This window comes from Electrona antarctica, assembly GCF_951216825.1.
Source record: "Electrona antarctica genome assembly, chromosome: 23".
NCBI lineage: Eukaryota > Metazoa > Chordata > Actinopteri > Myctophiformes > Myctophidae > Electrona > Electrona antarctica.
In genome coordinates, this window is record NC_136804.1 from 3,884,523 (window position 1) to 3,912,447 (window position 27,925).

A 27,925-nucleotide genomic window follows, 5' to 3' on the forward strand; every position below is an offset into this window, starting at 1 on the left:
GGTCTGTCACGGTGATGGTCTGTCATGGTGATGGTCTGTCATGGTGATGGTCTGATGCCATGGTGATGGTCTGTCATGGTGATGGTCTGATGCCATGGTGATGGTCTGTCATGGTGATGGTCTGATGCCATGGTGATGGTCTGTCATGGTGATGGTCTGATGCCATGGTGATGGTCTGTCATGGTGATGGTCTGATGCCATGGTGATGGTCTGTCATGGTGATGGTCTGATGCCATGGTGATGGTCTGTCATGGTGATGGTCTGATGCCATGGTGATGGTCTGTCGTGGTGATGGTCTGATGCCATGGTGATGGTCTGTCATGGTGATGGTCTGTCGTGGTGATGGTATGATGCCATGGTGATGGTCTGTCATGGTGATGGTCTGATGCCATGGTGATGGTCTGTCATGGTGATGGTCTGTCGTGGTGATGGTCTGATGCCATGGTGATGGTCTGTCTTGGTGATGGTCTGTCGTGGTGATGGTCTGTCATGGTGATGGTCTGATGCCATGGTGATGGTCTGTCATGGTGATGGTCTGATGCCATGGTGATGGTCTGATGTCATGGTGATGGTCTGATGTCATGGTGATGGTCTGTCGTGGTGATGGTCTGTCGTGGTGATGGTCTGATGCCATGGTGATGGTCTGTCGTGGTGATGGTCTGATGTCATGGTGATGGTCTGTCATGGTGTTGGTCTGTCATGGTGATGGTCTGTCATGGTGATGGTCTGTCATGGTGATGGTCTGATGCCATGGTGATGGTCTGTCATGGTGATGGTCTGATGCCATGGTGATGGTCTGTCATGGTGATGGTCTGATGTCATGGTGATGGTCTGTCATGGTGATGGTCTGATGCCATGGTGATGGTCTGATGCCATGGTGATGGTCTGTCATGGTGATGGTCTGTCATGGTGATGGTCTGCCATGGTGATGGTCTGTCATGGTGATGGTCTGCCATGGTGATGGTCTGCCATGGTGATAATTTGCCATGGTGATGGTCTGTCGTGGTGATGGTCTGATGTCATGGTGATGGTCTGTCATGGTGATGGTCTGATGTCATGGTGTTGGTCTGTCATGGTGATGGTCTGTCATGGTGATGGTCTGTCGTGGTGATGGTCTGTCATGGTGTTGGTCTGTCATGGTGATGGTCTGTCATGGTGATGGTCTGTCATGGTGATGGTCTGTCATGGTGATGGTCTGTCATGGTGATGGTCTGTCATGGTGTTGGTCTGTCATGGTGATGGTCTGTCATGGTGATGGTCTGTCATGGTGTTGGTCTGTCATGGTGATGGTCTGTCATGGTGATGGTCTGTCATGGTGATGGTCTGTCGTGGTGATGGTCTGTCATGGTGTTGGTCTGTCATGGTGATGGTCTGTCATGGTGATGGTCTGTCATGGTGATGGTCTGTCATGGTGATGGTCTGTCATGGTGATGGTCTGTCATGGTGATGGTCTGTCATGGTGATGGTCTGTCATGGTGATGGTCTGTCATGGTGATGGTCTGTCATGGTGTTGGTCTGTCATGGTGATGGTCTGTCATGGTGATGGTCTGTCATGGTGATGGTCTGTCATGGTGATGGTTACCGCTTGAACACTTCCGTCTCGGCAACCGGTGTAGATCTGTGTGGGAGACAAGGTATGAGGCCCAGCTCAATGAATACTAGTATGTTGATCTGAATAAGACTATACCAATCCAACAAAGTTTAATATCAGTTAGGGTATACAGTAAATTACATAATGTTAAATGTATACATTTTTAACTCTGGTGTGACATAACCAAATGGACGGATGTTTGTTGACCTACCGTTCCCTTGTTCACCGTCATACATGACACCATGTCACTGTGTCCGTGAAGATGCAGTATGTCATCGGACTAACACAGGCAGAAAGAGAACGTTGGGACAACAGAAACACTGTCATCGTACTAGAATTATTACAGTAATACATCCCTCTGCTGCTGTAGCGCCACCAATGGTTGTGGTCTTCGTGTGTAAGCAGGGTGACATTGCCCTCTACCACATTGCTGCAATTTGTAAAAAAACAAACAAAAAAAAACGAGTGCACGGTTTGGCCTGGATCCCAGACAGAATAAATGATTTAAAATTCAAAATAGTGGGTGATCTAAAGGTCAGAGGTGAAAACACGAAAGTTGTTCGGCATGATGAGATGCATACAGTATGTATATCAAAGTTTTATTGCTGACTGTCAAACACTTCATGAGCTATGCCTGTTCAAAATTTGCATTTTCAATTGAGTGCTATACAGCACCACCCTTTCACCAATGGTCGTGGGCTTCGCGTCCTCACCGTTTGGCATAGCCCTCTGCCATAATTCCCACTGCACGGTTAAGCCAGAACTGCTATTTTTGGCAGAAGAAGAAGAAAAAAACAGACAAATACAAGTACCAAGAAGTCCCTTCGGGCTTGGTCCCCTAATGAGTACTAAGAAGTCTACATTTCCAATATGCAAATAAGTAAGTATCACATTTTCAGATCAAGATAACACGTTATACCTGTATACAATCTACCTGTAGCTTGTGTGCACGTAGGACGCCGTCCAGACTGGTTGTCAACAGGACCTTCTCCAAGATGGCTATCGCTGTGACGGCGTGACGATAGGCTGGGTAGATGTGGACCAACTCGCCATTCTTTAAATGAAGACAGAAATTAATAAAAAGATGACAGGTGAAGCATGTGCTACAAATATCCACAAGGAGACCGAGACACACAAGGACACAACTGGCACCAGGAGAATAGAGGTTATGCACATGAATAAAGTCAATGGCAAATCCAGTGGCAAAGTGAGTTTAACGTTGTTTAACATTCAGATAGGACTTTTCTGTTTGGATAGAAGGGCTGTGAAGGCCAGAAAGTAGTATTTGCCACTCAGTAAGCGTTCCAGCATAACATATATAATGATGTCTCTCACACACACACACACACACACACACACACACACACACACACACACACACACACACACACACACACACACACACACACACACACACACACACACACACACACACACACACACACACACACACACACACACACACACACACACACACACACACACACACACACAGACGTGTGTGTTAAATAACACTATAAACCGTCCGCCATTACCCTTTTCATGTCACGCACCCCCACGCACCACTATGGGTGCGCGCCCCACAGTTTGGGAAAGCCTGCTCTATAGTGTGTAGGACATATGCGATGTGATGTGATGTCACTGGCGATCACGGCTCCCTTTCTGCCTTTTTTTGTGTCGTTTTAGTTTATAGTCGGAACACATGGCCGGTATTGTTAACAGCAAAGTAGTACGGTCAAAGGTTATAATTAATAGAGAATGAGCCCTTATCCATTGTGGTCCATTGTACTCAATTCATCAGTAATAATACAACCAGTAAGACGCCTCTGGGGATGAGAAGCGACCTCGAGGTCGCGTGCACGCATCCGTCTGGGGGACAGCAAAACTGCTGGGCGAGCAAATGGGAGGTCAGATCAACATATCCGCCTGGGTGACAGCATGGGGGGGTCAGATCAACATATGGATTTCTGTACTGGCTATTTATGGAGCGTGTCTTGAGTGTACAGGGTTTGATGAGGTCAGATCAACATATGGAATGTCAGAACAGGTCAGCTCCATATACGGAGATCTAAGGGTGGCAGCGGGGGCAGTGTCTTGAGTGTACAGGGTTTGATGAGGGCCCAGGTAGGGCCTTAATTTTCGGGCCCGTTGAGAACTCTAGTTTTCGCCGGCTGCTGGGCGCGGCTACAGTAATAACTTTGGGGAAGGCCCGCCTAGAGTTTAAATGGACAGGTATCAGTCAAAAAGTAGACATGGAAATGGAAGGATGGGTGGCAAAGGATCAACATATGTAAGAACAGGTCTATATTAGCCGGGGAGTCACAGGCCCAAAAGTTCAACGGTTAAGGATTGACCTGTGATGTCATGACACTTTTTATTTGTGTTTTTCCTATTCACTTGGTCATTAAGGTCCACAGAATGAAAGGTCTGCTCTGCCAGAAATATCCCTTCTTTCACATGTCCGTCCGTCCGTCCGTCCGTCCGTATATATATATATATATAGTCGGCAAACTCCGACCTTAAAAGTGAACGTGTATGGTGGAACCTGGAACTGGGATCAATGTGAACAGCTAGCCGCAATTAAAGAGTTAAGTAGCATGTGACATGTCAAACTAGGGGGTTTTCATGATTCTGAATCCATTCCAAGCATTTGTTTAGCACGAAAAGCACTCCTTGGCCTAAAAACGGCGATGGCAGTCATCACAAATGTGATGAGGTCAGCACATTTGGGCAAGTGGATATGGCCGAATTTAGGAGGAGTGTTTTTTGTACAAAACTAATTCAGAATCATGAAACCCCCTAGTTTGACATGTCACATGCTACTTAAAGTATGATAACATTTTGCCTTATATTGGTTGTCTATGGTGGGGTATACAAAAATGGCCATAACTTTTTTTTGCGATATTTCCGGCAGAGCAGACCTCTCATTATGTGGACCTTAAAGGGTTAGTTCAGATTTTTTTAACTTAAGCTGTATGAAATACTTGCCATTAATATAGTGGTTGCAACTGTATTCATTGATTGCCCGAGTCCCGTGGTGGGAGTTCTGCTCTGGTTTTGGTCAATATTAAGTAGTTCCGGTCATTTTGTGGGGGACACTGGGGCCACGCAGTAAAGGTAAATTAATCCACAAAACTAACGTAATTTGTATTGTTGACCTATTTCTAAAATATTAGCTAAACTTTTGGAACTATTTTTTGGGCGTAGTGATATGGACACACAAAACAGTTCCGTGTGACAGAGGGGTAAAGAAAAAACGAAAGTTGCACTAATGTTTTTGAAATAGGTCAACAATACAAATTACGTTAGTTTTGTGGATTAATTTACTTTTAATGTGTGGCCCCCTGTGCCCCCCACAAAATTACCAGAACTACATTAATATTTCACCAAAACCAGAGCAGAACTCCCACCACGGGACTCGGGCAATCAATTAATACAGTTGCAAACACTCTATAAATGGCAAGTGTTTCATACATCTTTTTTTTAATTTATTTTTTTAGTTTGAGGCCAGATGTAGAGTTGCTGGCCAATATTGATGTCATCAGGGATCTCCATATATGGGCTTAATATTGATGACATCACGTGATGTCACGAGGCCATGCCTGGGGGTGACTAACTAATGGGAAATGCACAATTTACCATAGTAAATGTGACCTGTGGTCGCAATAATACAATAAAATACATATTGGTAGAAAACTCAACTCAGTAGCATCAACAAGTATACTTACAGAGAGTGGGTGCTACTGGCCTTACAGACACAGGGAAGCTCGAGGAAAAAGGCTCTGTGGAAACCATTTATTTTACAATTCCAAACGTGTTTAAGGTTTTATGTTTAGTCAACTTGAAGACTCCAGGATGGTTCAAATGAATAGCTTTGTGATGTTGGTTGTCAGTTACATGAGCAGCAGTTCATATCCACACCATTGCATCAGTTCTTTGAAGGTGAAATGTAGTGAGTGACTTACATGGATATTATGGGCATGAACAGTTGCGTCAGTCGAGCCGCTGAAGACGAGATCATCCACTACCTGAGAACGACAAGAATATTGAATTATGTACAGTACATTACATCGCCTATAGCCCTAGTTGACCACAGAATCTCAGAGTACATTCACACATGTCAAGTTTGACTTGATTTTCCATCAGGAGTTGAACTCATCTTAACTCAAACAGCACTGAAAGGCAGGAAGGCAAAGCACTAGGGGTGTAACAATATAGTAGCTGTATCGAGAATGTTATTTTAATTTCAAGAATCAAAGTATATCGAAATGTGAACAGCAACATTGACTTTGTATCCTATCATATCGTTTTGCAATGCAAATAATCGGTATCAGATTGTTTTGCATTGCAAAAATCGATTATATCAATACTAAGTACTAAGCAAAAAGAAAAAGATTGGTTGAATTACTTTCCCATTCAATATCACTACACTCGTCTATCGAATGTGCATATTATCTGTGTTCATGTCAAGGTACAGGTTTGTCCATTAGGTTCAAATATTATGTCTATGTATTTTATATCCATATCCATACATTTTCCCTTAGAAAACCTGTACTATTACTCTGTTTTTTATTATTAATTTTATGTCTCTTATTTTACCTCCCTTTTAAGTTGTTTATTAATTATTTCTGTGAACATAACCATGTGATCCCTTTCTTTGTATCTTAGTTATGTACTCAACCTATTGGTTTTATACCTGTATATATGTTGTTTGTATGTCTGGCCTCGTGGGGAAAGATGGTGGGTGGGTGGGGAGGATTGGGAAAGGAGTTGTGGGAGAAAATGTAAACTAAGAGTTGTATTTTCTTTCTGTGAAACTTGTATATGATGTCATACTCTTTGAATAAAATGTATTGAAAAAAAGAGAAAACCTGTACTATCCACATGTTTCACACATATTTACCCTAATTACTTTCTCTTTACTGTAATGATTTTAAATCATTATGTCGTATCACCATAATGAACCAATATCGGCCATGTATCGTATCATACCATGTATCGTATCATACCATGTATCGTATCATACCATGTATCGTGCTACGTATCGTATCGCTGTTAAAATGTATCGTCACAACCCCTACAGAGCACCGTTTGAAAACGAAACAGTTTCTGAAGCTTCAAATAGGGCTGTCAATATCATATTACTTTCGAAATAGTTTTTTGCTACACTACCTTATACATGTATAAGATTCGTTTTTTTTTTTTTTTTTTTCAACATGGAAATGATTATGATGATCATGATGATTATGACAATTATTCAAAAAATAATTTGATGATCTCAAATATCTGTGATTAGGCGATAGTCTAATACCTCCAAACAGAGTACAGCCATGGAGTGGCTCTGCAGCATGCGCAGCAGCAGGCCACTCTCGGCGTCGCAGACACTGATGCTGCCGTCATAGGATCCAGTTAACAGTATGCGGTGAGCTCCCTTCTGGACTGAAGACAGACAGGTCACACCTTGGGCTATGTGACACGTAAACAGATCCAGCTGCTTCAGGATCTGAAGGATCACAAGGATTGGTGGAGCATTTTGAGAGAAAAAAAAAACAATAATGAAGCACATAGGGATGCGACAATCATTATTAGGCAATGCTTCACAATAATTGTATTGTAGATTCGAATTAAATGTGAAATCGTACACTGGGATCAATGTGCTTTTGCCAAGCTGCATATTCAGTTGTGATCTGACCCGAGTTGGCTCGATCTGTACTTGGACCGTTTTTCTTTCTCAGATCTACAAGCTCACAACGCTTCACAACAAGAGCATGTGAGCAGAGCGGGTCAACATGAGTGTGACAACAGCCCCCTGGAGCGTGGAGCGGCCTTTCCCCAACTCAGCTGACTCACATTCTTAACAGCATATTGCATTGTGAGCCTGTAGATTGGCTGTTCTTGGCTAATGTTAGTGGAGGAAGCACACTCACCTTTACATCAAAGCTAAATACTGATCCATCGTCGACTCCCACATAGAGTATGTTCCAGGCAATGTGTAAACACAATACTCGGTGTGGAAGAGATGCACACTTCAGGCATTTCTTTGACTAGTGAATAAGAGAAAAACATAATGGCAACCTAGAGGTGTGTGTAGTTGTGTTCATACAGTATCTCGGACATACATAGAGTTTGATATTTAATATGTTAAGAACGCATGATTACAATCTACGTCCGTCTCTAGACATGGTAACGCCCCGCCTACCTGATTGGCCTACCGACGCTGCCGGCCTTACAAATACAAGTACGGTATAATACAAGAGAATGACAGCTTGGTACGGCGCGACAGATGACGCTCCAGAATGAAGCCTTGTAACTTGCAACTTTTATTTTTGTACAAGAGGCAAACTAATATTGTTTATGCCATTTGCTTTGATTGAATAATTGATTGAACATGTACACCGTAATATGATTTGGGTGTTGTGTTCTAAATAAGGTGTTGATTATTGTGTATTAGTTAGTTTCATTTATTGTCCAAGTGTGGAAATTTGTCTTTGGTCTCAACAGTAAAAAACCAACAGTTACAACAACACTTAACACAATTATTTTCTCATGGCAAAAAAGTGCAGGACAACAGTGGCAAATACATTGGCACATTGGCATAAATCTGTAATGTATTTGTATGTGTTAACTTGAAACGCCATTGTACTGTAAAAAAGTCTCTTTTTCCTTGATCTTTATCCTTTTTAGTATAATAGTATTAGTTTACTATAATTAGACTATCTTGTATTATACCGTACTTTTATTATTTCCCACCACGGAGTAAGCTATACACCTCGGAGGAAAGTCTGGAAAGACGAGCAGTGTCGGTAGGCCAATCAGAGGCTGGCGGGGCATTGCCATGTCTTGTAATCAGGCGTTAAGAACACATCAGGCAAGATAGCCTACACAAGGGCTGTGTTGCGACACGTTTGAGCGGAGGTTGAATGAAAGAACAAGTTTATTTCGAACATAATTTGAAAACAACAAACAACAAAATAACCAATAACGTGCGAAAAGGAGTAGGATGAAGTATAAAACGTATTAAACTCCTATCCCGCTTTTACCAATGCAACATTCACTGGTAAACTTTTCAACAGAATGTATTTACAATAGCCCAAGCATCTACTTGTTAAAGAAAAAACATGAAAATAGAACAAATTTCAGCAATAACAGAAATAAAATCAATAAAACCGGTAAAACTGGTACTTTAACTAAAAACATAAAGGCCTATGACGGGTTGGATTGCAGCAAAGGTGCTAGGGCTTGCGACAGCCAGAGCTGTGTTGGTCAACACCGCCCCTCCTCATCCAAGTACCTCCTAAATATAATTATTTTATATGACCTCCTAAAGCGATTCATTTCTCGACTGAGTTGCACTTCCTTACTCAGTCCATTCCACAAATGTACTCCACAGACTGAAATACACATACTACACATACTAGGTTGATTCGAAAGATTTGTTGTGGCAATGTGCGTGCAAGGTTTCAGTCACAGCAAACGAATGTAGCATTCACTCCCACAACCTTTGGAATATGAAGGTCCTGACAGATACTTTTTTGATCACATGACTAGAGAGAATACAATGTGTACCAAAGACTGATCTTGGTCAATGTGCCAAGCTAAATTTGGCTCCATAAGACCGCTGTAACACGTTACAAGCAACTTTGGGAACAATTGTGGCCTGTGTTATAGCGTGGTACCTTGATACTGTAGCAGCGGACAGTCTTGTCATAAGATCCGGTGTAGAGGCGTGCTGGCATGTTGGGTAGTGACGACACCAGCACACATTTGACAATATCCGTGTGGCCGTCAAACTCCACCACACGTTCTTTGGTCTGGAATGAAATGCACAGACCTACTGTTACACAGACAGCTTCTCTTTAATGTAACTGCGTACTGTAGGTTACTGTGAATGAACGTCCTAATGAGAGAGTTGACTTATAGATGGATAAACAAATACAAAATAGACAATGTCATCATGTAGGACGGCAGCAATGAAATTAAATGTAAATGTTGTGTACATGCTTTGACTGTTTGTATTTATTATATAAGTGTGAGCATGTATATTGGCTCTTTTCACCATTTACTTTTAAGAAATATGCTTGTATTATAAAATATTTTTTGTGTTATTTGGCAGGTTTTGGTCATTTGTTTACAAAGCCAAACACAAATGCAGTTTTCATTCATATGTCCCAATCTAATGTGCTCAATAATGCCAACAACAAAATTAATTGTGATGTGTATGGCAATTCATACACATCACAATTAACACTTCCATTACCAACTTGTCAAGTACAATTTCATGAGTGTGACTGTGGTCAGAGCATACCACCAGACTGTAGGCTTGTACTGTGTCCCCAGAGCACGTATACAGTAAGCCTTCATGGACCTGCATGTCATAGACTGGATGGTGCATAGTCGGGAATGAACCTAACGCAGGCGGCAGCTCTGAAAAGATGGGAAGATTACTTATTCAATTCAAGGTTATTGCAGTAGGTACATACTGTACAGTAGTACAGCTACTGAGTGTGTGTGTGTGTGTGTGTGTGTGTGTGTGTGTGTGTGTGTGTGTGTGTGTGTGTGTGCGCGTGCGTGTGCATGCGTGTGCGTGTGTGCGTGTGTGAGAGAGAGAGAGTCAGAGAGAAAGAGAGACTACAGTAGAGTTCAACATTCTTTCAGACCAAGGAGCCCTTAGCTGAGAGGGAGATGAAGCTACACTCAAGATAAGACACGCACATTTTGGTGCAACCACTCCATCACACAGCTATGTGTGTCCCTGGGTCTGTCTGTCCAAGCACGAAAATAGCTTGGTTGGTAAATCTGTCATTTCTCATAGCGCGGCACCGAGTGCCGTGCTACGAGCTTGTAGATCTGATATTTTTTGAAAAATCGTGAAAATGTGGTGCAAATCTTTATAAATATTATTTCAGAGCGTTCTTTTTGGCAGAACGTTTTTAACTCAAATCTTTGCTTCTGGGGGGTTCCTGGACCTATATTTTCAGATGGGGGTCCGCACTAAATACACTAATCTGGGGGTCCTTGACATGAAAAAGGTTGAGCACCACTGACATTGAAACATTTCAATTTCAGACAACTTAGGAAATAGAATTTTAGAATCAACCTCAGCTACTGTTATGTAACAATGCACCACCTGAGCGCCTCTAAATCACATACTGTAATTAGGTGATGCCTTGCTCAATGACACAAGGACAGGACAGGACATCACCTTGTGTTGTTCCCGTCTTCTTCTGTCCGTCTCCATCATGCTCCACCACTGCTCCTCTGCTCTCTGGCAGTTCTTCTTCTCCTCCTCCTCCCTTCACCTGCGATTTTACACCCTTTTTCCTATTCTTCTTCCCCCCATTTTCGCTGACAGCATTCTCCTGTACCCCCTCAATCGTTTTGACTACTTTTTTCTTTTTCTTCTCCCCATTTTCGATGGGCGCATTCTCCTCTACCCCCTCAATCGTTTTGACTACTTTTTTCCTTTTCTTCTTCTCCCCACCTTCGATGGGCGCATTCTCCTCTATCCCCTCAATCGTTTTGACTACTTTTTTCCTTTTCTTCTTCTCCCCACCTTCGATGGGCTCATTCTCCTCTATCCCCTCAATCGTTTCGACTACTTTTCTCCTTTTCTTCTTCTCCCCACCTTCGCTGACAGCATTCTCCTCTATCCCCTCAATCGTTTTGACTACTTTTTTCCTTTTCTTCTTCACCCCACCTTCGATGGGCTCATTCTCCTCTACCCCCTCAATCGTTTCGACTACTTTTTTCCTTTTCTTCTTCTTCTCCCCACCTTTGCTCACAAAGTAATTGAGGAAACGATAGAGGGGGTCCTCTATCGTTTCCTCAATTACTTTTTTCTTTTTCCTCTTCTTTTTTTCTCTGCCTTCCTTCACAACATCATCCTGTACCCCCTCTCTCATTTCCTCTCCTCCTTTCTTCCCCTTTGTCTCTCTCCCCATCACTGCAGATCCCTCGTCTTCCACCGTAATTTTCCGTTTTGTCTTCTCTTTGGCCTTCTGCATGTGCTGGGAGACCTCTGTCTTCTTTTTCTCTTCTTGGTTCTGGAAAAGACCTGGAAAACAGACAACTACGTTAGTATAGAAACTGTGGGTCACCTTTGAAGAGGTTTGGGTTTTGTAAGATACCTTGCCATGATGGAACTACAAATGTGGACAAGAAATTAAAAATAAATTGACTATTCAAAATATGCTCCTCATTGACTTACATTGTACGTGGAAACAGCTCTCAAAGTCACTCTTTTAGTACGTAAACAAACACAAACAAAGTTGATTCAGACAATATACTTTACATCATATCAGGCTGGAGCAAAACCCCTTTCAGCAGTGTTAATTGTGTTGACATTTACAAAAATGAACACTGCTTTTCAGTCCATTGCTCTCAATTCCTGTGGCTGGTCCTGATACAGAGGATACTAGAGATGGACAGCGGACAGTATAATTGACCCTGCTCACAATTCACATGGCAGCCATTTTGATGTTACATTATCAAACTGTGTGACATAAATGCCAAATGGTCAACATGGTCAATAATACTGTCTATAGACTGTATACTGGCTAAAAAAATCACACCCGTGTGAACTGAGTGGTGTAGGTCTTATATAGACTGATCAACTGTGGTCTGACGTAATGTCTGACGTAATGAAATCACACCCATGTGAACTGGGTGACCATAGCAACCATGCTCATTTTTTGGCACGAACAGACACGTAAACTAACAAAGATGAAATCACACCCGTGTGAACTGGGTGACCATAGCAACCATGCTCATTGTGGTAGTCATTGTGGTGTAAACCACTCCTACGACTGGCTTTGTTAGTTTACGTGTCTGTCTGTCTGTCTGTTCGTACCAAAATGAGCATGGTTGCTATGGTCACCCAGTTCACACGGGTGTGATTTCATTACGTCAGACATTACGTCAGACCACAGCTGATCAGTCTATATAAGACCTTACACCACTCAGTTAACACGGGTGTGATTTTTTTTGGTACGGACAGACACGTAAACTAACAAAGCCAGTTGTAGGAGTGGTTTACACCACTCAAAAACTATAGAGGGTATGCGCGTGACATCATCATCAAACCCGGAGGTTATGCAGGAACACCTACAGAGTGGCAAAAAACTACTTTCTGGCCTTGACAGCCCATGCATCCAAACAGAAAAGTCCTATCTGATTGCATTAAAGGTATATTCAGTGATTTCACTTAATTCAAATATCACTTATTTCTTATTCAGTGATTTCACTTAATTCAAATATCACTTATTTTTTCGATAATCCTCCCTACTATAAAGTGTGCTGACCATATAAGGAGTTCCTCCCTGTCCCCAGTGAGCCCCTGGGGTCAAAAAACCCTAGTTTCGGTTTGGGCTTTGGGTGGCAAAGCCTTCATCCAATCAGGATGAGAGGGGCCTTCCTCCAATCATGATCGAGTGGGGCGGGCCTTGGTGCACCTGCTGTTGGTCTGTTGTACTTCCCCCACTGTAGAGCGTGTGCATGTGCGGACTGTTTTTTTTTTCCAAATCACCCAATCACTGAATGCTCCATTAAACAACATTAAAGAATGTTAAACTCACTTTGCCTGTTGCTTTGCCACTCGATTTGCCACTCGATGTGCCATTCACTTTAAGCATGCCCATACCCTCTATTCTGCTTCAAGGCCAGCAAAGTGAGCTGGCAGACTGAAAGTTCTCAGTCAAAAGATGTTCAAAATGGTAAAGCATGTTTTACCTGCAAGTTTTACCCTGTCAACAACAGGGTAAAACTCAACATCAATGGAGCGGCCATGGATGGTAGCGCCCTGTGCCTGCTTTAGCCACTTCGCAGCCAGGGCCTTTGTTTTGAATTTAATGATGGCAGTGCTGTGGAACAAGTGTGGAAAGAAAATGTTAGCTCTTCCGATACGTTTACATAAATTCACATATCATATGGATCATTAGGTCATTAGGACTGCAGTCACTGTACCATCCATGGTGAATACAATCATTTAATCTTCATCAGTTCAGTTGCATCACCAACAATAAATAAAATGATGAATGAATTGAAAAATCCAAAAATTGTTGATTAAAAAAAATAATGTATTACTGTCCAGTGGTTTGTTCTTACCGTTTGCACCGTTTACGAGGCAGACACCGATGGACATGATCTGCATCCTTAAACAGACTCTTGAGGTCGTCTACAGTGGTGTCGGGTGTAAGGTTTCCCACAAACAACATTCGTGAACCTCTCTCTGTGGGAGAAAGGAGTAACATATATACACCACATCAATAACAGCACAGAACTAGAAAAAGTGCCTCTGGGCACAGGTCTCCACCAGGAGGATAGGAGTGTGTGTGATGTTTGGCAAAATGTTTAGGAGTAATATAAACATGTTTTTTTGTTTGTTTTTTGCAACAATTTTCTTAATTTTGTTGAGGAAATGCAGAGCCAGATCACTCATAGCATCTCTGAAGATAGAATTCTGGATGAGCAGGGCATTTTGTACAAAACGGGCCACTCCTGAAAACTTTGGAAGGCAATCTTAGCCAATCAGTGTAGAATCTGAGAAATCCAACAGACTCGTCTTGATCACATGACTACAGAGATCATGTGTACAGGTTATGCAGGAACACATACAGAGTGGCAAAAAACTACTTTCTGGCCTTGACAGCCCATGCATCCAAACAGAAAAGTCCTATCTGATTGCATTAAAGGTATATTCAGTGATTTCACTTAATTCAAATATCACTTATTTCTTATTCAGTGATTTCACTTAATTCAAATATCACTTATTTTTTCGATAATCCTCCCTACTATAAAGTGTGCTGACCATATAAGGAGTTCCTCCCTGTCCCCAGTGAGCCCCTGGGGTCAAAAAACCCTAGTTTCGGTTTGGGCTTTGGGTGGCAAAGCCTTCATCCAATCAGGATGAGAGGGGCCTTCCTCCAATCATGATCGAGTGGGGCGGGCCTTGGTGCACCTGCTGTTGGTCTGTTGTACTTCCCCCACTGTAGAGCGTGTGCATGTGCGGACTGTTTTTTTTTTCTCCAAATCACCCAAATCACTGAATGCTCCTTTAAACTCACTTTGCCTGTTGCTTTGCCACTCGATGTGCCATTCACTTTAAGCATGCCCATACCCTCTATTCTGCTTCAAGGCCAGCAAAGTGAGCTGGCAGACTGAAAGTTCTCAGTCAAAAGATGTTCAAAATGGTAAAGCATGTTTTACCTGCAAGTTTTACCCTGTCAACAACAGGGTAAAACTCAACATCAATGGAGCGGCCGTGGATGGTAGCGCCCTGTGCCTGCTTTAGCCACTTCGCAGCCAGGGCCTTTGTTTTGAATTTAATGATGGCAGTGCTGTGGAACAAGTGTGGAAAGAAAATGTTAGCTCTTACGATACGTTTACATAAATTCAAATATCATATGGATCATTAGGTCATTAGGACTGCAGTCACTGTACCATCCATGGTGAATACAATCATTTAATCTTCATCAGTTCAGTTGCATCACCATCAATCAACAATAAATAAAATGAATTGAAAAATCCAAAGATTGTTGATTAAAAAAAATAATGTATTACTGTCCAGTAGTTTGTTCTTACCGTTTGCACCGTTTACGAGGCAGACACCGATGGACATGATCTGCATCCTTAAACAGACTCTTGAGGTCGTCTACAGTGGTGTCGGGTGTAAGGTTTCCCACAAACAACATTCGTGAACCTCTCTCTGTGGGAGAAAGGAGTAACATATATACACCACATCAATAACAGCACAGAACTAGAAAAAGTGCCTCTGGGCACAGGTCTCCACCAGGAGGATAGGAGTGTGTGTGATGTTTGGCAAAATGTTTAGGAGTAATATAAACATGTTTTTTTGTTTGTTTTTTGCAACAATTTTCTTAATTTTGTTGAGGAAATGCAGAGCCAGATCACTCATAGCATCTCTGAAGATATAATTCTGGATGAGCAGGGCATTTTGTACAAAACGGGCCACTCCTGAAAACTTTGGAAGGCAATCTTAGCCAATCAGTGTAGAATCTGAGAAATCCAACAGACTCGTCTTGATCACATGACTACAGAGATCATGTGTACCGATTTGGGTGAGATTTGAATGAAATCTGTGCGACTAACATAAACAATGTGTTTTGCAGAAATCGGCCTCATGGTGGCGCTATAACCGGCAGATGTGGAGGGATGCAGGGAACATTTCCATGGCCTCTAGAGAGTGCACATACATAAGTTGTATAGAGATCCAGTTATAGGAAAAAACAGGAATTGCCCCGTTATAGCGCCACCGTGAGGCTGATTTGGAAAATAATTAGTGGCATGTCGTCCTCTGTCTAGTGGAAATGTGCATGTATAATTTCACGGAAATTGCACACCGTTTGTGATTTGTGGCATTTTGTTCGAAACGGACCAATCATGTGAGCTTTGGAAGCCAATCAGGATGGAAGATGGGAAATGGTGCAGATCCGTGTTGATCACATGACTATGGAGATAGTGTATACCGAATTGTGTGATGTATGGATAAAATCAAAATGTGTACGAGGAATCTACAGAAACGTGTTTTGCCTAAATCGGCCTCATGGGGGCGCTATAACAGGCCGTTGAGGAATATTTGGGGCAGATGTTAGTCATTGGGAGGGTCCAGGGAGTGGATCCAGGGAGTGTGTGTGCAAAGTTTGGCATGTATCGGGCCAACGGTGCCGGAGATTAGCTGGTAACGGACGGACAGCAAGGACGGACACACGCACACACACACGCACACACGGAGGGAGTGCAAAACATACTCTCTCCCCATGCCTTCGGACTGGTGGAGACAATGATAACATTCTTGCAGCTTGCTTGTTGCAAGTGGCTGCAGGGAAATAATACAGCTGCATATGTGCATGTGAAATGAAAGTATGTTTTCAACTACATAACAGAAGATAGTGTGCACTTTTTGTACAGAAAGGCTATCCATGAAACAACCATCTGGAAACGTTCTTCCTTTTCTTTTGGGAGCGCCCCGGCTGACCAGGGGGAGGCAGTATAGACACCAGGATTACTGAATGCAAAGTCCACACAAAAGACCTTTTTGCTACCAGCGATTGGTATAACCTTCTTAAGTCACCCTCTAGTGCAATGGTTCCCAAACACTTGTTAGCTAGTTCGAGACCCAAAAGATTCATGGAAATTCTTTAATTTCTTCATGAAATTACTGAAAATAAATTTGTTTTTATATTATTTGAAAGCATTTTCAAAGGACATTCTCCAAAAAAAGCTTACTACTTCATATATTTAAAACACAAAATAAAAGGGAACATACAAATGCAGTGCAGAGGATCCCAACCACTGGTAAAGACTCGGTGGCAATTCGCCAGTGATGTCAGGTCACTGTGGTTTACGAGCAGGAAGCTAGGCCCTTGTTTCTAAACAGCTTCGAGACCTTGCTACTTCCGTGTTGCATGAGCATAACAGTGACATCACTGTCAAATCCTTGGCATCTTTACCGCAGCCTCCACGTTAATGATCAACAAGCTGTCCTATTTTGTCACATTCGCAATTTTGCGCTAATTAAACAGGATTAATGTCCTGTCAACATTTAAGTACACCTTTCACAACACGTAATCCAGGTAAAGTAACGTGTAACTCTGCAATTCGATCTACAAGCTCACAAGGCGTATATATCAAAGTCGTACGATTAGTCACACACGTTACCGCAGTGAAATTTGTTCTCTGAATTTGACCCATCTCTTGGAGCGGTGAGCCGCAGCCAAGGAGCGGTGAGCTGCAGCCGTGCCGCGCTCGGGAATCATTTGATTAGTAGATTTAATGGATATGTAGTGATGGAACAATATACATGGAATAAAGCAAAATAATATATCACACCTGCAACATTTTGCATAGTAATGTCCTTGCTCTTGTATTGCTATTGGAGACACTGGGGGGGACACTGGGGAGGCACTGGGAACAACTTGACAGAAATATGCAACAACAACTCAACAACCAACAGAAAGAAGTGATGCTACTGCGAGAGCAACTTGACAGATTTGTGGTGAAATTAGCAGATCTACAAGCCAACACTACGCCTGATGACTACAACAATATGAGGCAGAAGGAACCAAACCACAGCGGAGACACACAACTGACTGTTACTACACCCAAGGAACAGCCCGCAGACAACAGCAACAACCATGAACAACCTGAACCCCTCATAAACAATCAAGGACAGGGGGGAGCAGTTGTCACAGCGACACTTTGTCCAAGGAAGCTATTCCCATTCAGTCCATATCCAGAACCTCATCCTCATCTGGGGACTGGGGCACAGCACGCAGAAATATACACATATTCTTCAGCAGTACATGTGCAGCGAAGCTGGACACCTGATGAACTGAAAGACATCATGAAGGACCTTCCAGACCACAAAGTCAACGTGGAGCGCTGGTGTGCAGCTGTGCTAGACTTGATTGAGATGTATGAGCCATCGGCAAGAATGCTCGAATCTGTATTTCGCAAAGTCTTTGGATTAAAGTGGCTACATCTCAGGGAACATTTTGATGTGAATGGAGCACAAAATCACATTGTCACTGGACAGTTGCTGAATCACGGTGGTCTTTTTGACAGCGTCAAAGCAGCATTTCCAGTACCCACTGATTGGCCAAAAATTCACAGCACTAAGCAATGGCCTGATGAGACCTGTGGCACCTACAGGAATAGACTGGAGAACTGTTTTCAGAAGCACTGTGGTGTGCCACTAGACAACCCCGCTTTCAATGACTTGTTAAAAGCGTCCTTGATCAATGGCTTGCGCCCTGCTATCTACAAGTGTGTTATGACTTCTTGTATTGGCTGGGAAACCCGACCTTTGACTGAGGTGTGGGGTCACGCATTGCATGCTGAGAGGAACACACTCTCACAGGACTTCATGAAAAAGAAGAAATTGGAGACTGCACAGCTGATGTTCTATGAGAACCTTCACCAGCCACAGGGAGAACAGCGACAACGACAAAATCATCAGTCACATAGGAGTATCAGGAGCCGTAAATGGAAACAAAGACAAAGAGGATACAGTGACCCATATGACAGAGCAGCCGTCTGTCATAACTGTGCCTCAGATGACCACATGGAGAGAAAGTGTTCTATCAAGAGGAGGCCATGGCTGCACCAGCAAAACCCAGACCAGGATCATGACCAGTATGGGACAGGGCCTGTTCCATGCAACTATGAGCCATCAGGCTCCATGGGCCCCATGGCAATATGGACCAGGTGACAGTGTTAATACAACATGCACCAATCCATGACATGCAGAGTGGGATCCATGAAGGTTCATGTCCTTATGTCCTAAATGGTTTGATTTGCTTTATACAGTAAGTTCTATTCATTGTCATTTAAAAAAAAAAAAAAAATAGGTTAATAGTGATCATATGAGTATTTTAGATAACTTCCTTAAATATCACAGTGAAATCCAATCCAACAATTATATTCTAATAATACAAATGTTGTTTAATTGTTAGTTAAAATAGGCCTAAATTAGGAGAATAACGTCAGAAAATGTGAGTAAGTTGTTATTGGAACCTGTATATCCACACACATACACTAAATAGATAAACAAATTGACTCATCTGTCTGGGGTGGCAGGGTTCGCCTGTGTGTGCTTGTGTGTGTGGGTGAGACAGACCAAAATACTGAACATTACCAAATACCAAAACATTTATGATGGCTTTTCCACAAGGTTGGATGTCCAATATTACTTTGTTTCCTGTCCATTATTCTGCTATTACTAGGTATAGATGTTAAGTAAGTCTCGGTTCTAAACGCACCACGTGAGGAAAAAATGCCATGTGGCAAGTACTTATTTTTATTTCCATGTAACGAAATGCGAAAGCAAAGTCAACGTGATGATATATATAAAAATAAAGTTAAAGTAACCCGTAGGCTTTAGGTTATCGAGTAATATATTGCAGAAAATGTTGAACTGATGGAGATAGTATTAATACGGATTAAACCTCACCTTGAGTATTACATGTTTTAGATCTTAGTTTGTGTGCGGCTTTACAAATAATGGGTTCAATGATGGTTTCTGCAGGGCTAGTCATCTATCCATTATTCTGTGAAAGTTACTCAAACTAAGGGGGGGAGAAGGGGATATTTATTGGGAATATTATTCCTATTAAGTCAATAAATTAGCCTAGGAACAGTTCACTGGTATTACAGAAGCTGTTGGTATTCTACTTTAATTTATTTTATCTGGGTGTGAAAACAAACAGCCAGAGTGATATTGGAACATTTATATATTTTAATTCATTTTTATCATTCTAATTCAATTTAATTCTATTTCATTTTTGAGTGTAATTCATTTTTATCATTCTAATTCAATTTAATTCTATTTCATTTTAATCATTCTAATTCTATTTAATTCTATTTTATTTTAATCATTCTAATTATATTTAATTCTATTTCATTTTTTAGTGTAATTCATTTTTATCATTCTAATTCAATTTAATTCTATTTCATTTTAATCATTCTAATTATATTTAATTTTAATCATTCTAATTATATTTAATTCTATTTCATTTTTGAGTGTAATTCATTTTTATCATTCTAATTCAATTTAATTCTATTTAATTTTAATCATTTTAATCATTCTAATTCTATTTAATTCTATTTCATTTTTGAGTGTTTAAAGTTTATTGGAACATTGAAATATTTGAAGTCATGTTAATTATTTAATTATGTTTAATTCTATTTACAGTTTTTAATGTTTTATGTTTTATTTGCTGTGAGGAATTCTCAAATCAGGACTTTTATGTCAAGACCAGTATGAGTCTAAAACAGTCACAGGGCCAAGATAGTTCCATTGAAAAACAAACAAAAACGTAGTCTTATATTCAGACCAATAGGGTCATTGTTTAACAGATGTCAAAAAGCATAGCATTATCAAAAATATGCCAAAATGTCCAGTGAGTTTTAGATATGTTGGAGGTGAAATTATACTGTAAATGTTGTCTATTTAACCAAATAATTATTGTTGACTACACCGTGTGGGACTGGGTGACTGATAGCATATGCGCAATGCTGTTTGTCACTGTCATCACACATGTACCTAACAATATAGTTGAATGTTTGTTCATGATTGTATCCCAGTGAATTATGATTCTAATGTTATTATATGTATTTTCTGGTGTACATGTAACTGAGGTTTTCAGTTACAACGAGAAATAGGATGGAATGTAGTGGCAAAAATGCATATAAACACTATGATATTGATTAATTTAATGTAGCCTACTAGTAGATGATACTTAACACTCTAATTACCACCTGTTCTTCACTGACCAACTCATTAGAGACTGCTGACTCATGTAAACCTATTTCAAACTGTGTGAGTTAACTATAGAATAGAGTCCATTTAAGGCATGACCATCTCTTGTTACTCCTGAAACTCTGTACACTGCTGAAAGTATAAAATATGTGTGGGACATGTGTGTGGGGAGTGCTGGGGGAAGCTCTGGAGGGAGACACTAGTCTCTCTCTGGTGTGATGACATATACAATAAAAGAATGGAGTTCGAATCCTGATGGTTGAGTCCTGCTTCTTCCTGATGATGTTTACTTACTAATAGTAATATCAAAAGCTGCCATTACAGGAGGCACTGCATGGGGAGGCACTGGGGAGACACTGGGGAGACACTGGGGGGACACTGAGGAGTCACTGGGGAGAAACTGGGGGGACACTGAGGAGGCACTGGGGAGGCACTGGGGAGACACTGGGGGAGACACTGGGGAGGTACTGGACATTTCATATCACACACACCATGATTCACTAGCCCCCTTCTTTTTTTTTTGCAGCTAAGCATGGCGTGATTTATTTCAAGCATGGCGCGGCGCCATGCCAATAACATTGTGCAGGAAACCCTGGGGGTAGGGTAGGTACCTTCACAAAAAACATGCAGTAATCCTGGGCTGCGTTCGAATTCATTCCCTATGCCCCATATAGTGCACTACTTTGGGGTTCCGCCATTTTGTTATAGTGTCCGAATATGTAGTGAGCATTTTTGCACCCTAATGTAGTGGACTGAAGTATCCCACAATGCACCGGGAATTGTAGGGACCATCCGATGGTCACTACAAAAACACAGCGAAGCAAATCTGCCCCATAATGCATTGCGCAAGCTCGCTCTTGAACGCACATGCACGCGTTTGCGCGCACGTGCGCTGCTTCTGCATGCATGGCTTATTGCGCTCCAACTCAGAAGAGGCAGAAGTTGAACCAGCGAAAGAAAACACAAATGTACTTTTTAAACTTTCGTTTCCCCTCTCTTTTCTTCCCTGGCGGATCTCGAAGCTACAGATCTCGAGACAAATGATCTGTGCATTTATTTGCAATTGTTTTGTTTTATTTATTTATAATAAAACAATTCATTTGCATTTGCAATAGTATTACTAATCTGATTCATTCATATCACCCAGGCCCAGCGCATGACGTTAGGAGAGGAATGAGTTGCTTGCTGTAGTGTAGAAGGCCTTATATTTGAATAGTTTTTGGATTAAGGTTGGTGAGGTTGTAAAGCTATGTGCTAAAGTCCAATATATATTTTGTACATGCATGTGAGACATTAATTGTGTCTCCGAACATATGTTTTATTAATATTAATTAATTCCTGACATTAAAAAATATATGTTACCTAACATTATTTCATTGAATTGCGCTAAATACATTACAACTTCATTATGTAGGCAGTAATTTATTGGACTGCTGTTTCTGTTAACGTCCGTATTGTAATGTGAGCAGAGCTTGTAGATCGGCTATTTTTTCCGTATCCCCCCCCCCCCCAGGATTAGCGGGGGTTCATAATCATGCTGCTGATATTTTCATATTGTCAAGGTGGTGCACTGTTTTCATATTGCTGGATAATGGATATAATATTAATGTATTGATAATAATCATAGGCCTATGTTATTTTAAAAGAATAACCTTTTTATCATCATTTCAGCAGCAGCGTTTTGACTGTTTTTTTGTAGTCAGTTGATTCTTCATATCCAAATGAGTGAAACGGCCGGGATGATTTGTTTATTTTTCATACAGTTCTTTATGAGGCGATCTGAACCCTATGGGGGATTACAATGCAAATAAAAAGTACATGAACCCGCGGACCTATAGCGCCCTCTACCGATATTGACGTCAGAGTCGGTGCTCCCCATACAGGGAGTATTGTCCGAATTAATCACTATTTGAGTCCACTGAGTCTGGGTCCCCGTATGGGGAGTAGGGAGTAGGGAACAACCCTAGCAATTCGAACGCAGCCTTGGTCTCTAAACTACCTCCCCCTGGCCAGCCGGGGCGCATGATGGAGGGGAAAGGAACTGGTCGGAATAACGTGTTCCTTCCAAGCGCTACGCCCGGCCGGGGAAACTCCCCTGTCAGGTGAAAAGAAGCAGCTTGGACTCTTCATGCATAGAAGGAGGCATGAGGTCAGTCCGCTTGACATCAGTGCTATTTTGGCAAACAAACTCTTATATTGTATTTTTGACCTCTGTTACCACGGATACGGATAGCAGCATGACGCCACAGCAGTGATGTCACACCAAGTATAAGGTCTACCCTAGGAGATTGAGAAGCAGCGCGTAGCAGTACAGACTAGCAAGAGGGTAACTCTAGACCCGTAGTATCGACAGCTTGTAGCACCAAGCAAAGACGTTCTCAACCCCAGGGCTCAAGGTCTCTCAGACCTCGGCCTCCAGTAGATAATCCATCTACACAGGTAGACTAGGTCTACCCCCATTGTGCCAAACTCTCAGGCTCTCCTGAGAGATCCTCGGTCACAACCTCGTTGTTGTGTTTGGAGGTTTAAACAGTTGGGTAAAATATCACTTCACAATAAAGCAGCATGCTATGTAGTAAAAAGAAAAAAAAAACACTTGACATGAATCCTAATTCACCCCAAGGTGTCCACTCATCTAGGTTCCCACATCCCTAGTGCTAGCCTGACATGGCCAGACTAATACCACTGCGTAGAAAACATTAGTCTGGGATCTCTGTTTGGAACCTGCGTTTCCAAGTGAACCGATTAACAAAATAAATGCTAATAAACCCGCTCCATATTTGCACACTGTGCCCTGATTTTCTTTTTTTTTCCTGCAATGGCAATTTGTCTGGTTTGCCAGGCTACCTAGTACCCAGATGTTTGTGCCCAGTTGTACCTTGTGTCCAGATGTTTTTTGTGCCCAGTTGTACCTTGTGCCCAGATGTTTGTGCCTAGTTGTACCTAGTGCCCAGATGTTTTTTGTGCCCAGTCGTACATAGTGCTCAGATAGTTTTGGTGCCCACCTGTCCTGTTATCGTGCAGAATGCCTGCTTTCCCAGCTACAGGCAAAAGAAAGCCTAATTTATGCTACTTCGTGCCCAGAATAGCAGACCTACAAGCTCACATCGGTCGCATTCTGTAACGCGTTGTGAGCTTGTACTTCGCCTATTCTCAGTGTGCAACACTGAAGTGACGAGGGAAAAATGAACATTTTGGAGTTTGCTGGTTTCTGCCCGACAACAGATCCCAGATCCCAATTAATCCAGTCTTACCTTCACCATCCAGTTTGGCTTTCACTAGCCTGCATATCATCAAGTTATTCAACAATCAATCAGCTTTTTCATTGAGCAATATAAATTTGGTATACCATCATCAATATAATTATTTTATGCACACACACACACACACACACACACACACACACACACACACACACACACACACACACACACACACACACACACACACACACACACACACACACACACACACACACACACACACACACACACACACACACACACACACACAAGCCAACAGTGTCATCATCTGGTCAACTTTTGTGAGTGCTTTTGTGAAACACCCACGAAATAACTGAGAAGATCTCAAATCATTGGGATTTTGTATCAAGTGTGACAGGGCTATCTATGCATGTGACTAAGAGACAAACCTTCCAGCGTGAGCTTGGCAGAGTATCTGGCATCTTCTACCACAACAGTGTATTCCGCCACGTCGTCAGGCTGGCAGTTGTTGACGGTCAGACTCAGGTTCTTCCCGTCCTTCTGCATCTCCACCTTGTCAGAGGGAGCGAGCTCGTCGTCGTACCACTCCCAACTGTAGTTGGGAGTGTCCTCGTACAGCTTCCTCGTACAGCTTCGCTTGACGATTTCTGAAGAAATAAATAACATTTAGCACATTTAGTTAAGTGTCTTTGTTTCACAATGGAAGTAGAATACGCTCAAAGTCACGGCCAAGAAAAAAAAATGTGAATAACGCACAACGTAGAAATGGTCGGAAATCTTGGTACACCGAGCTTGATGAATCCCCCATGGAACCAAATGGACCCTCACAGGTCTGTAACTCCGAGAGCATGCAAATGGAACCAAATGGACCCGCAGGTGGCTCCATTTGCACCATCTCATAAGGGCTGGACTAGCCATAGGACATACCGGGCATATTCCCGGTGGGCCGAGACCGTAGGGGGCCGCCATGATATTTCAAAATAAATAAAAAAATGACATTTTTTTGACAGGCAGGCAGGCCAATAGGCGGTAGGCCACCAGGAAAGGTCCGGGCATGCTTTCTGCCAGTGCCATCATGATAATTTCACTGTACCTGTATCAGTGAGTGACAAATATACCCTCTTCCATCATGAATCCTTTTGCCAGCATCATTCTTGTGAGAGCAACAAAGGGTTGTGTACTTGTGTGTTGGTTTGTATACCGACGGAGCGGGCGGTATAGTTTCTGCTATCTGCGCCCTGGTTGTGGTGGGCTGGTCTGGGCCAAATTCACACGAAAATGACCGGGCCGAATTTATGCACCAGTCCAGCCCCAGAGTACAAAACTCTGATGCATTTGCACAAAATAACACCTGGACCTCTTTGGTGGGGACGTAACAACGACAAATAAATTGGAGAGGACCTGACGTCCGAGCCTGTTCTCTCAATGCCTCAATGATTATCGCTCGACTGCCTTGAAAACGGCGGAGGTTTTCCACCGTGGCGTGAATTGCATTGTCTAACTCCCGTGTGGTAGCAACCGGTCCAATCCAGCGATAATCATGTAGGCGTTGGTGGTGAAACTTAAAGAAGGCTCGGACGCAACTGCCTTTGACAGCACAGTCCAGAAAGGATGAGATGAAACACCACCCAAAGTGCATTAGCACACCTGTATGGGTAACTTTTGTGAGAGACAAATAAATCCTGAGCGGACGTAGAATACGCACATCGACAGGCTGGGTGCTGGGCTAAAGAAACAGAATTCTCAATAAAGAACGTCTACCTTGTACCTGTGGTGTGTGAGCTACATCCATTATCAGACAATTAAATCCTCTCAAATCTCTGATTGACATATCTTAATTTAATGTAAGAGAACCGAACGTAAGCACTTTTATTGTCAATTACGGCTGCCTTTCCGGTCAACAAAATTCCACCCTACACCTGTGGTGTAATCAACTTTAGATTTAGAACTCCAGTGACTTCCATTATTCCTGCGATTTCATCTTTTGGACGCTGCCATGATCTATATGGAGAAAATTCCATAACTTCAGTGGTAAATTAAATCTGTGCTACTTTTAAGTCAGAATAGCAGGGGGAAATCGAATCTAACACAACAGACTTAGTTGCACACTGGTGTTTGTTGCGTGCAGTAAGCAGATATACAAGCTCACAGCGCGTAGCATTCGTGACACGCTGTGAGCTTGCAGATCTGCTATTTACTTAACCCGACTCCGCCAGATGGGGCAGCAGAGAGTACACTGGCCAATCAGCAGCAGCTAGACGCGGGATCAAGACATACAGTGCTGCCTTGTTCCCGCCTCTAGCTGCTGCTGATTGGCCAGGCCGTTTTGTGGCCGGGCATCAAGTCTGCCTGAGAGTTCCCAGATGGGAGCAGGAGGGGGGAACCCAGTGTACTCTCTGCTGCCCCATCTGGCGGAGTCAGGTTACTATGTACTGTCTGTGCAGCAGTGTGCAAGACACCGGCACGCCAACACTTCAGTGTCGCCGATATTTTAGAGCACTTTGTGTATGCTGACCAGAGTTGGGTGTAACGAGTAACGGAATATTTCGTTACTGTAATCACACTACTTTGGTCGGTAACGAGTAATATAACGACACGGCCTCCTCCAAGTTGATAATCACATTACAGTTACTGGTCGCTGTAGCGCTGCAGTTACTCGTTACTTGCGTCCTGCTGCTGCTTTCAGCAGTGTGTAAGGAGAATAGGAGATGAGTTGAACATGAACACTAAAGCTAAAGGTGAGCCGGCAGCCGGTGTCCGCCTGTGTCAGCTCGGCAGCAGCACTTTTCGTTACTGTCGTGGACTCGTGTCGTATTGACAGGTAGGGTACGTTCGGAAATACAGCACTGAGCGCATTGGCCATTGTGGCCAATACAACCAAAATATGTGAGCTCTGTGTGGACATTTTCGAAAGCACCCTAGTGGTGATGCATCCAGGGAGTGTGTGTGCAAAATATGGCATCGACCGGGTTAACTCATTCACTGCCAGATGAAATACATAAATGATCGTCCCACTGCCAGCTTTTTGTCATATTTCCTTTACCTTTTAAGTAGTCAAAAAACATCTACTGAAAACGACAAAACAAACTTGGGTTGAAACACGACCATGTAAGTAAACTATGCACACCTCAAAACTAAAAGGTTTTTATGTTCATAGGAGCTCGTAAAAGGAAGGCGAAATCCAAGAAGGCCAAGGAGGTCAAGTCTCATGGTGATTCTGATTCTTCTTCTGAAGGTAAGACTGGATGTAGGCGTCTCATTTAGTTAGAACTGAGATACAAGGCCCTATCTTGTGCGGAGCCTAATGCTATTAGGTCTTTTTTTCTTAATTTTCATTTCAATTATATAAAATCGATCTGCATTATGGCGTGCGTGTGCGCATCTCCGGCTGCGTGTGCGCGCGTGCTAATCTCTGGCACCGTTAACAGGTCCCGTCCACACGTCCTATGGAATCCAATCGACGGATGCATAGGCGCATCCTCAATGATATCAGACGAGAGAATAATATTCTGAATTTTTTCCTTTTTTTATTTTTGAGTGAGCCTCTAAGGCCACCGTACGCTTCGTTCTTCATTCATATTAGCGTCCCGTTCACTTAGCTGTTAGCGCGGCAGAAAGAATGCCTCGTATCTGCTAATCCAGGGCGCTCTCCGTGGTTTTGATCTGATGGATATACTAGCGCTTCATAGGCCTTACCCCAAGCAACGTTTTCGTTCACTTTCGCTCCCACACAAGTGGCACTACATAATTTTTGCTCCATAAAAGAGATCTATAGGTAGAAAGTCAAAATAAAAAAGGTCTCCATGTCCCGTCCTGCAGTATCTGTATAATCGG

The 27,925-nt window shown here is 42.5% G+C and overlaps 1 protein-coding gene across 1 annotated transcript; it reads right to left on the reverse strand.

The window, feature by feature from the left end:
• Window positions 1-1,430: 1,430 nt before the first annotated feature.
• Window positions 1,431-26,954, reverse strand: LOC306916329 (uncharacterized protein; the record flags this gene model as incomplete). The annotated part of the gene is made up of 15 exons (XM_079494163.1): window positions 1,431-1,618; window positions 1,803-1,871; window positions 2,526-2,645; window positions 5,557-5,619; window positions 6,903-7,094; window positions 7,519-7,635; window positions 9,268-9,402; window positions 9,897-10,015; window positions 10,794-11,645; window positions 13,319-13,449; window positions 13,694-13,817; window positions 14,795-14,925; window positions 15,170-15,293; window positions 24,520-24,738; window positions 26,759-26,954. 15 exons carry the CDS (start codon window positions 26,952-26,954, stop codon window positions 1,535-1,537), a joined length of 2,676 nt encoding a protein of 891 aa, XP_079350289.1. The 3' UTR covers window positions 1,431-1,534.
• Window positions 26,955-27,925: the final 971 nt, after the last annotated feature.